This window comes from Nyctibius grandis, chromosome 8 (genome assembly GCF_013368605.1).
Source record: "Nyctibius grandis isolate bNycGra1 chromosome 8, bNycGra1.pri, whole genome shotgun sequence".
NCBI lineage: Eukaryota > Metazoa > Chordata > Aves > Nyctibiiformes > Nyctibiidae > Nyctibius > Nyctibius grandis.
This window is the reverse complement of record NC_090665.1, coordinates 2,601,649-2,612,090: the sequence shown is the minus strand read 5'-3', so window position 1 is coordinate 2,612,090 and position 10,442 is coordinate 2,601,649. Positions and strand designations below refer to the sequence as shown.

Below are 10,442 nucleotides of genomic sequence, written 5' to 3'. Positions count from 1 at the left end.
GATGTGCGATACCTGTCAGATAATGCTAATAAACGAATGCAGCACATTTCTATTAAAAAAAAATAAATGAGGACGTAAATCTATCGGCCAAAGCAGGACTACAACAAGCCGCCGAGGTCGTACCCCGCTGCCGCCATTTGCTGCAACAACAGCAGGGGCTCGCGCCGCAGCGGAGGGGAGATGGATAGATCAAATCCCATTGTTTTCAAATAAAAATTAATTTACGTTTACAGAGTCATTAATTGCAATGCTATTCGCAAGCGGCACCCGCCCGCCCTCAGGCCCCGGGCGCCGCCATGTTGCGGCCCTGCCTCCCGCCGCCCGCCTCTCGCGGGACCGCCTCCCTCCGCCCCTTCCCCTCACGCCCGGAACCGGGGCCGCGTGTATCGCCGCCGCCATGGAGTACATGAAGGGGCCGGCGGCCCCCACCCAGGGCCACATGTAAGCGGTGGCGGCGGCCGGGCTCCGGGAGGGGAGGCGGGGGAGGGCTCTGCCCGCCCGGTGCCGCGGCGGGAGGGACGCGGGCGGCCATAAACCGGGGTGGGGGTGCGGGTGCGGGTGACGGCTCTCCTGGGCCACAACTATTCTGAACAAAAAAAAAAAAAACAATTAAATAGAACATACACGCACCTTCGGTTGCTGTCGCGGTGGCCTCTGCGGTGCTGTTCGTGACTGACTTTTCCTCCCTGCGTTGCAGCCTGTGCTGCCAGTGCGGCGTGCCCATCCCGCCCAACCCGGCCAACATGTGCGTGGGGTGCCTGCGGGCGCAGGTGGACATCACCGAGGGCATCCCCAAGCAGGGCACCCTCCACTTCTGCAAGCAGTGCGAAAGGTGGGTGGGCGGCCGGAGGGGCAGCGGGCCCCCGGGGCCGGGGCCTGCGGCACCCCTGCGTGGGTTCAGCAGGTCCCTTACCATTTTCCAGCACGTTCCTGTGTTTCTTCCCTGGGGGAAATGGAAAGGTGTTGGTATGTAGGGTGTAGAAGATTTAAATGAGGAAGTTTATAGTCCTTGAAAGAAAAAAATGTAGGCAAATTGAATCATCATCTTGGTTGGAAGGGATCTTTAAGATCATCAAGTCCATCCATTAACCCAGCACTGCCCAGCCCACCACTAACCCATGTCCCTCAGCACCACATCTACACGGCTTTTAAATCTCTCTAGGGATGGTGACTCCACCACTGCCCTGGGCAGCCTGTGCCAGTGCTTGGCAACCCTTTCAGTGAAGAAATTTTCCTGATCTCCAATCTAAACCTCCCCTGGCGCAACTTAGGGCCATTTCCTCTTTCCTATCACTTGTTACCAGGGAGAAGAGACCAACCCCACCTTGCTACAACCTCCTTTCAGGTAGTTGTAGAGAGCAATAAGGTCTCCCCTCGGCCTCCTTTTCTTCAGATAACCCCAGTTCCCTCAGACACTCCTCATAAGGAGGTGAGGATGGTGGTAAAAGTGTGAATGCACCTGGAATGCATGAATCCTAATGCTTAGGGAGGCAAAAGCTGTAGCTGCATAGTTATTAAAACTGAAAGCTGGGTAAACAACTGCTTGACTTTTGACTGATGTAATTTGCTGAAGCAGCTTCACGTGCTGTACGATGCATCCTGTATCTTAGGTACCTTCAGCCTCCAGGAACATGGATTCAGTGCACCTTAGAATCAAGAGAGCTTCTGGCTTTGTGTCTTAAAAAAATCAAAGCTTCACTGAGCAGGGTGAGTAGCTAATTCTGTTGGTATTTCATAGCACATCTATTGGTATTGCATAAAATGAGGTCCTGCTAACTTAGGGTTTGATCCTTCCGAAGCAGCTGTTTGTACTTGTGTAGGGCTTATTGACTGATTTGTGTTAAGTATAGAGAATGACAATCTGATCTCATATAACTCTCTGCTAGAATTCTGGAGGATTCAGTAACAAAGGCTCTAACAAAAAATTTCCAAGCATGTTGAGGAGGCTGTTGCAGTGCAATTCTGTGACTACAAAGCGTACAGTGTACTGCAAAATTGTTACTATATAGATGGGAGTTGCACATAATTAACTGAACATGTTTTTAATGCACCTTAATATCACAGTTTTCTTTTTGCAGATTTTTAAAATTATTTATACAATGCTGCTTCTTACTGGTTAACTGTGATATGAAAAAGAGTTGCAGGGGTCTGTATATAGGCTAAATTCAAAATCACATGTTTAAGTGAATAAAGTATCTCTTCCTTTCAGAATCTTATCAGAGGAAAAAGTCTGAGAGAATGTTTTAGGCAAAAAATTGTTTTGTTACTGCACTGATCAAGGTTTGAATCAGTTTGCCTTATCGAGCTTCTTGCTATTGGGCGAACATTTAAATGTATAAAATGTCTTTTGCTGTAGTAAATTTGCACATTTCTTAGTTTTAGAGATTAAATTGGCTTTTAAGTCCTGAAGAAACCATTATGTTCTCCAACTTGATCATTACCTGGCATCCAGAGATACTGTTGAATAGTGTGTTGTACGTGACAGCCTGCGAGGTTCCGTCCCCGTTATTTTAGGTAGATCAGAGTGTGTTCTAACTAAGCATTATTAATTGGGTTTGATATACTGATACATATGGTTTTAATTAAGGTTATTTACTTCCTCCCTTGGTTGAGGAACAATGAACTATACCATAAACTTGTGTTTTCTGGTAGAGCTGCATGTTTTTAACACACGTACTAGTACAACTGCTGGCAGTAGCTGAGTTGTTCTTCTTTCCCACTGGCAGGTCCGGCTGATTGATGCAGGTTTTATTTGGACAGAGCCACATTCGAAGAGGCTGAAGCTGAAACTGACTGTGCAGAAAGAGGTAACTGGGGTATTAACATTGCATTTTAGATCAGTGATTCTCTTTGGTAAAACCCAGCATGTGTTTACTGGCTTATCTTGAAACCTTTTCAACTTTTGTTTTGCAGGTGATAAATGGAGCAGTTCTTCAGCAAGTATTTGTGGTGGAATATATAGTTCAGTCTGAAATGTGTGAAGACTGTCATAGGATTGAAGCTAAGGATTTCTGGAAGGCTGTAGTGCAAGTCAGACAAAAGGTAGAAACAAAATGAATTTTCATTTGTTCACAGCGGAACAGTCAGGCGGACAAATCTTTGGATGATTTTTTGATTTTCTCAGAAAAAGATGTACTCACACTCGCACACTGCCACAGTAATACATTTTGTGTTCATTTTTTTTTTCTTACTGATCTTAGTTAGAAAAACTTTCTGCTGTCCAGTATTATTAGCATATTCTTTTTAAATGGCAGCTGGCAGGAGGATCTTGTGTGAATTGCTAAACACCTTTCTGTATTTTAAGGCAGCGTTAGAAACAGTGGTACAGATTGTTTATAAATATTTAAATCTTCTTTGAAGAAAACTGTATCTTTATTTAAAGCTTCTGTCTCTCATTTTTGTGTAACTGGTTGCTAATTTGGTATGAGTAGAGCACATCTCTGAAATCTTTTTGGTTACTTGGAATAGACTTTGAACCGTTCCTTCCCTAGATGATCTCTTGATAGAAATATTTATTCTTCAGAGATACTGCACTAGATGATTCTTAAGTAACCTGGATAATTTTATCTTTGCTTGGTTTTAGACTCCTCACAAGAAGACTTTCTACTATTTGGAGCAGCTGATTTTAAAACACAGGCTTCATCAAAATACACTTCGCATCAAAGAAATCCACGGTAAAATGAGGTGGCTTGTTAGCCTTGGGGTGGAATAGGGTAACCTGTGTTGTGAGAGTGCTTGTGCTAGTAGCTATGTACAGATAAGCAGCAGATTACTTAAGCCTATATATTGTACTTGAAAAAAAACATAGTAATTGGAATAGATAAGTTCATCAAGCTTTCTTTTCTTTAAGATGGTCTGGATTTTTATTATTCTTCAAAGCAACAGGCCCAGAAGATGGTAGACTTCCTTCAGTGTACAGTTCCATCTAGGTACATCATTTACCTTCATTGCCTTGAATACTCAGAAGCTTTTGGGAAATGTCTTTGATCCTTCACTTTTAAAGAATTTTGTAAGTGAAAGTGTAAGGAACCTGTATTCTAGTTAAACCAGACAAAATCCCTTCTACAGAAGTCCTGTGTTTTCCACTTAGCCATTGTAAAACTAACCCTTATGCATTTTTCTATTTCCTTAATTTTGGGATTTGTAGTACATAGATGTGTACTTTCATTGCTGATTATCTCCTGTTTCGTGTAATGTCCTTCTTGCTGCCTGAAGGCTCTGTTTTATGTTTTATAGATCAAAATCATCCCAACGTTTGATCTCACATGATATTCACAGTAATGTCTACAATTACAAAAGCACTTTCTCTGTGGAAATTGTTCCCATATGCAAGGTAGCTGCTCTCTGTTTCGTCTTCAGGGTATTGTATGAAGTGGGTGGAGTTTGGCTTTGGTGCTGGAGGCCTGATTTATTGTGTGTTTGGGGGGATGGAGGGGTTTGCTCTCCACGAAGCACGGAGAGTGCAAATAGCAGCTGTCTTGAGGAAGTTAGTGGGTGATATTGGGTGGAGAACTGAAAATACAAAGTTTAAAAATTTTATTCCAGATTTCTCTAAAGCCTTGGTTAAAAATTAAGGAAATGTGACTGCAAATTATTTTCTGTTTGTATGCAGGACAACGTTGTATGTCTGTCACCAAAACTGGCGCAGAGTCTTGGTAACATGAGCCAGATCTGTGTGTGCGTTAGAGTAACAAGTACCATCCACCTCATCGATCCTAGCACTCTGCAGAGTAAGTTGGGGCTGCTTTTCTGCACTACAGCAGCTGATTTTTCTGCTGGCACAATTATTTTTACTTTTTTTGTTTTCATGAACTCATCTATTTTTAGACCTTAATGTTGTAAATGTATCTGTGCAATCACTGACGTAGAAAATTAATAGTGCACTAAGACATAGTTCTCTCAGCTTGATTTCCATAGTTTCGTAGGCAAAAAGTGCAGGGTCAGTGTTAGGTTCGTGGATGTTCTAGGTCTCTGCTAAGCACTTACATTTCTCAGGGATATTCCTCTAAAATTAGATGGCATCTAATTTTTCTCTGGATTACGATTCTAGCCACATTGGTACCAGAAGCACTGTGCTTTGGCTGGTATTTGCTGGTAAGCTCTACCAACAAAATACAAGGAGACATCCAGGAGAATGATTCTTGTGAATAAAGTCTGTGCTTCAGACACACAATATGTGATTTGGCTGTCACAGATTAACTGCTGTTGTTGCACGAGTTTGCAGTATGGGTCACATCCTAAACACTTGTGTTACGATAACAAACTTGAACAAAAAGTGTTCGTCAGTTGCCTTAATTTTGCCTAGTGGTTCCTTTTTGTTTTAATTTCTTTGCAAGAATTTCTCTCCCTTGTGATCGCCCGTGCTGGTGCTTTTTTTTCCAGTTGCTGAAATTGATGGAAATACCTACTGGCGCCACCCTTTCAATGGCTTGTTCCACCCCAGACAGCTAGAGGAATTTATCATTGTGGATATCAATAGGGTTCAAGAAAAGAAAAAAGGTGCAGGTGCAGGGGCGAGATCAAACAAGGTAAGAGTTCCTCTCTGTGGGATTCAGTGTCTTGGGCCTTCCTCTCCCTGCCCTCCCTACTCAGCTGAACGTCTGTTTTGAATCGTTCGACTTTGCAAAGTCACCTATATGCTTTTCTGTGTCTTGCCACTGGCAAAAGTTCTTCTCAGGAAGATACTGGCAGCATTTTGGTTTGGAAATTGCACAGGTATCATGTGAATTCCACTTTCAGAAATCCTTTTCTGTTGAAGAGTTTAAACTACTTGTTACTATCGTTGTTTCAATTATTTTATATTAGCTTTGCAACTCTTCTATTATTAAATTGTTTTTGTTGAAGTATAGAAGCATTTCTTTTTAATCAGAATTAATGAATCAGTGCCAAACATTTTCTTCTCAGTCAAAAGCTATACGTGGTTGAAAGTTATGAAGCTAAAAAAAAAACACCACAAAAAACCCTGTCTAGTTATAGAAGCAGCCTTCGTGGAATCCTTGTGAAAAGCGATTGGCGTGTCCATTTCCTTACTTTTGTGAAGATGAGAGATGAGGAGTAGCAAGCAATACGTTGGATACCTGATGTAGAAATACAAGTTTAATTACAAATCTAATTTAAAACGGTAACATAGCAGTGCAAGTGTTTTAATAGCACAGCAAGTTAAGCTGCGTTTGATTACGAGCGTGTTTTCTTTTTCATTCCTCAAGCACACGCTGGCTGAAGCCTGGGTGCAGAAGACCTCGGAGCTGAATACAGATCGTCAGTATTTCTGCTGTACTCACCTGGGGCACGTTCTGAATCCCGGCGACCTTGTCTTGGGGTCTGTTCTGTTTCTTGTTTTTTATTAAATGATTATTTAATGACTAAATTCCCTGGATTCTCTGCAGGCTTATGAAAAACATTTTGAACTGTTCTGATTTCTAAATGAAATCAGCAAAAGGGATAGAATCTTTCCTCTTGGCCATGAAGAGGTGGTCGTAATATTTCTAGCAGAAGTTCTCCTGTGAACAGACTGTCAGTAGTAAGAGACCTGAAGCATTGACTTTAGAGTGCAGATTGGAATGACAGTTCAGACACAAACAGATGGGAGGGATTTTTAAAATATGAGACAAGTTGGTTTTGTTGATAGTATCGTATGCAGCAACGACAAATGTGAAATTTTTCTAAGATGAGGCAAATGAGGAGATTCTCAAACAGGCGTAAACATGAATGTCATTGGAGCTGTTGTAAGCCCAGCAGAACCTCAGTGGATGTTGGTGTTTGGGTTCAGGGGGCTGGGGAGTGCTACTGAACAGAATTTGGGACCAGCAGCTTCTCAGTGTTACTCATAGTTACGACAGCTCTGTATTGACGTGGATTTTTTATTTGCTCTGTACTTCATTTGGAAACGTTTATCTTAGGAGCTGTAACTTACACTATGCTGCTCTTTAATCCAAATAGATGATACCTTGAGTTCAATTTTGTAGACTTACATAAAAGGATAAAATAACTATTTTCATTTTAGATTCGACTTGGCGAACTGCAACTTAAATGACGAGTTTGCCAATAAGATGAACCCACACGCTATTCCTGATGTGGTAAGACCATTTTTTTTTCTGTGTACAAAGTTCTCTGCATTACCCAGGGGTATTAGGGAATATGATTTTATAATGAATACTTACTAGTTCTGTAGTGCGTAAAGGAAGGGGGAATATTAATACTGACATTTGAATAGCATCTAATTTTGAGAATTACTTTCTCACTTGTTAAATTTTCGAGTGGGGGTTAAATAATACATTTACTTTAACTTACCTTACTCTGTTGGTTTTGTTCAAAATACCATGCACTGTGTGGTGAAGACTGTATTACAGCTCCAGTGTGTATCTGCCTCTTCAGGACATAATCCAAAGTGTTTGTAAAGTTTTGAATTGATAAATGCTATAGAAATTCTATATAAAAATTCTGAGTGCCAGACTGACTCTACCGTTTCTTCAGATTTTACAGTTGCCCAAGTCTAGATTTGGGGGGTGTTTTGGATTTTGAAAGAGCATTGTCAGTGGTATTGGAGGTGTGTATGTGTAAACACGTGCTGGTTGTCTCTAGGTATTAATAAAGAAGAGCTATGACCGTACCAAACGCCAGCGTCGCAGAAACTGGAGGCTGAAAGAGCTAGAAAGGGACAGAGAAGGCACGGATACAGATGACGAAAGGTTCGGTATCTGCTGGGAAGCTTTTCAGTCCCTCCTGACTTACCCTTATGCTATGTTGGCTGCTAAGTTTTCAGGGAACATGGATACTGAGGACAATGGGATGGGGGGGTGTGGAAACAGACTAAATCCTGACGTCTTAAAGAGAACGCTGCAGGTTTTTCAGGTTTGCTGTTGCAAAATATAAAAACTATTTGCATGTTTTTTCCAAGGAAAGCTTAAATCATAAGATGAGTAATATCAGAAGCGTTGTGTCTGTAGCTTGCAGTTGGTGTCTCTCTAGGTAAAGGGACACTTCTGTGAAAACATGCTTGTCGCTGGTTTGTTCAGGGACGAAGCTGATACAGCAACAGCAGATTCTGAATAGGGAATGAAACAATGAAATAACTGAGTAGGAAAAATGAGGCAATTAGAGTAAATGACGACAGGCAAATTAAATTATTTGCAAACTAATAGATGCTAATAAAAACGCAGAAAGAATGAGTTGGAAATGTAGGAATGCTATCAGAAGGCATGTCTGGAGGACTGCAGGCTGCAGGCCTTCCTTAGGGATTTATTTGATTTTATTTTGTTTTCTAAATTTGCATAAATCCAAAGGAAAAGGGAATAAATACATTAAGCATCTTTTACAGACAATACCAAGACTTCCTTGAAGACCTCGAAGAAGATGAAGCCATAAGGAAGAATGTCAACATTTACAGAAGTAAGGCCTTTTTAACCATTTAATTGCACGTAACTAGATCATGATTATTTGAGTGAAAATATTTTTACTGAAGTTCCCTTGGTTCTTTGAACTACTCAGGCCTAGAGAAATGCTGTAATGTAATAGCTTCAGGTATTCAGTGTATTTCACATGCACTGAATGGATGTTAGTGGTTTTAGTTTGCTTGCATTTAACATGAGAGAGAGAAGCATATTTTCTAACCCAAAAACTCTGCTGGGTGAAGGATTTGACACATAATTCAGCCCCTTCAATGAGAGCAGTTGCTGTGGGATTGTTGGTTTTTAGGGGGGATTTGTTTGGGTTTTGGTTCTGTGGTTTGTTGCTTGTTCTGGGGTTTTGGTTTTTTTTTCCCCCTCCCTCCTTGGGGTTGTTCAGGGGGTTTGGGGTTTGTTTTCTTTGCTTAGCTGTTTGTTGTTTTTTTTCCTGTTGCTTTTATAGATGCAGACATTCCAGTAGAGAGCGACACAGACGACGATGGCCCTCCACGAATCAGTCTGGCTGAAATGCTCGAGGATCTCCATATTTCCCAGGATGCTACTGGTGGGGAGGGAGCAAATATGATGACAGAATAAGAATAGTGCATTAGTCAATGCAGTAAATATTCCCTTAGTGAGGAAAAAGTACTCAAAACATAAGTAAACATTACAAACTGATCACATGGACATGAAAAGTAATGCAGTAACTACCACTATACGCCTTAATAATGGTCCTGAATTCATATTTTATATCTAATCTTCTAGAGAATCAGCAATTAAACTTAAATTTCTGATGCAAGTATTGCAATCTAAGTTCCACAAGTTCCTCCCATCCCTGAGTGCTCACTCCTTGCAACTTCTGCAGTGTAAAGACCAGCTGAGTAACTTCAGGGTTATGTACTGGGAGTAATCATTGCCCTGTGCTGAGGGCAGCTGGTAAGGAAGGATGTCCACAGGGAGAGATTTTATTCTAGTTTGGTAGATTTGTAGGTAGAGCACCTACCCACTGCTTACTGCTTTCCTTTCTCCACATGGGAAGGATTTTTCCTGCCTGAATCTTTTCGGCACAACGGTTTGAAGCCTTTTATGATATTGCTAGATTATTCCATATAACAATATTTTGGAGAAGCTCAAGAATGTATGTTCTGTTCCTTTGGTAAGGGAACTCCAAATACACGTGGTGTGTACACAAAAAAACTTCCCTGTAAATTGATTGAAGATGCAGCCCTTGATCAGAAAGATTGGAAACCTCTGTTAAGTATAGTCAATATTGTACTGTATTCCATGCCTGTATCAGGGGATTAAAAGCAATATGCATAATGTCTAATTAATACACCAGGTATGAACTATTAAAAAACTATACAGGTATTTTTGGTCTGTCATTATTTTGTTAACTTTAAAATCAAATTTCTCTCTGCTGCAAGCCCAAAGAGGACTTAGGTGGTGTAGGAGGACGTGACATACTTATATTCATCTGGTTTTAATACACTTCACTGCACAAAGGTGGTTCAACAGAAATTTTACTAAGAGTTTCTATGAAAGTACATGGATTTAACTCAATGTAAATATGGAAGCATAGCATAGCAAGAGTGGTTGGTTATGCCATGGTGTTTTTTTAACTTTGGGGAAAAAAAACGTTCAAAATAAATGGCATATGTAAAGGAGAGAAATACTGGTAATCTAAAGTTGGAAAAAATAGAGATGTGTAGGATTCATCTAACAGGGTATTAATGATTCTGCTATCAAGGATCTGTACAGCTCAAATGAGAACAATAAAAACGTTTTATTATACATACTTTAGAGTAGCTACACCTGCCAGTAGTGCTGGGGACATGTAGATAAACTCAATCCTAGTCACCATTTGGCCAAATCTGTGGAAATGAAGAACTTCAGTGTGTAACCTGTAGCCAATGAATGCATTCCGTGTCTGGACGTGTTTTGGGTTGTGGTTTTTGTGACACAGGTAAGAATGATCAGGCCGTTATCTTGTGTAGTTTGGTAATAACCTTCCTGTCGGTGGCAGGTGAGGGGGGAGTTGTGAAAAAAGCTTGTTTAAAC

At 41.0% G+C, this 10,442-nt stretch overlaps 1 protein-coding gene across 1 annotated transcript; it reads left to right on the top strand.

Moving 5' to 3' along the window:
* The first annotated feature begins 363 nt into the window (after window positions 1-363).
* On the top strand, window positions 364-9,752 carry NMD3 (NMD3 ribosome export adaptor). Its single transcript, XM_068406442.1, has 15 exons — window positions 364-441; window positions 698-832; window positions 1,611-1,707; window positions 2,727-2,807; window positions 2,914-3,042; window positions 3,584-3,674; window positions 3,851-3,929; window positions 4,237-4,333; window positions 4,613-4,730; window positions 5,383-5,528; window positions 6,207-6,319; window positions 7,004-7,076; window positions 7,582-7,688; window positions 8,318-8,388; window positions 8,848-9,752. The coding sequence occupies exons 1-15, from the start codon at window positions 398-400 to the stop codon at window positions 8,979-8,981; spliced, it is 1,515 nt and encodes a 504-aa protein (XP_068262543.1). The 5' UTR covers window positions 364-397; the 3' UTR covers window positions 8,982-9,752.
* The last annotated feature ends 690 nt before the right edge of the window (window positions 9,753-10,442 follow it).

Coding starts and splice junctions, on each gene's coding strand:
- NMD3 (XM_068406442.1), top strand. CDS start 398: ATGGAGTACATGAAGGGGCCGGCGGCCCCCACCCAGGGCCACAT. Junction 4,334..4,612: donor AAATTGTTCCCATATGCAAG/GTAGCTGCTCTC, acceptor GTTTGTATGCAG/GACAACGTTGTATGTCTGTC. Junction 5,529..6,206: donor CAGGGGCGAGATCAAACAAG/GTAAGAGTTCCT, acceptor TCATTCCTCAAG/CACACGCTGGCTGAAGCCTG.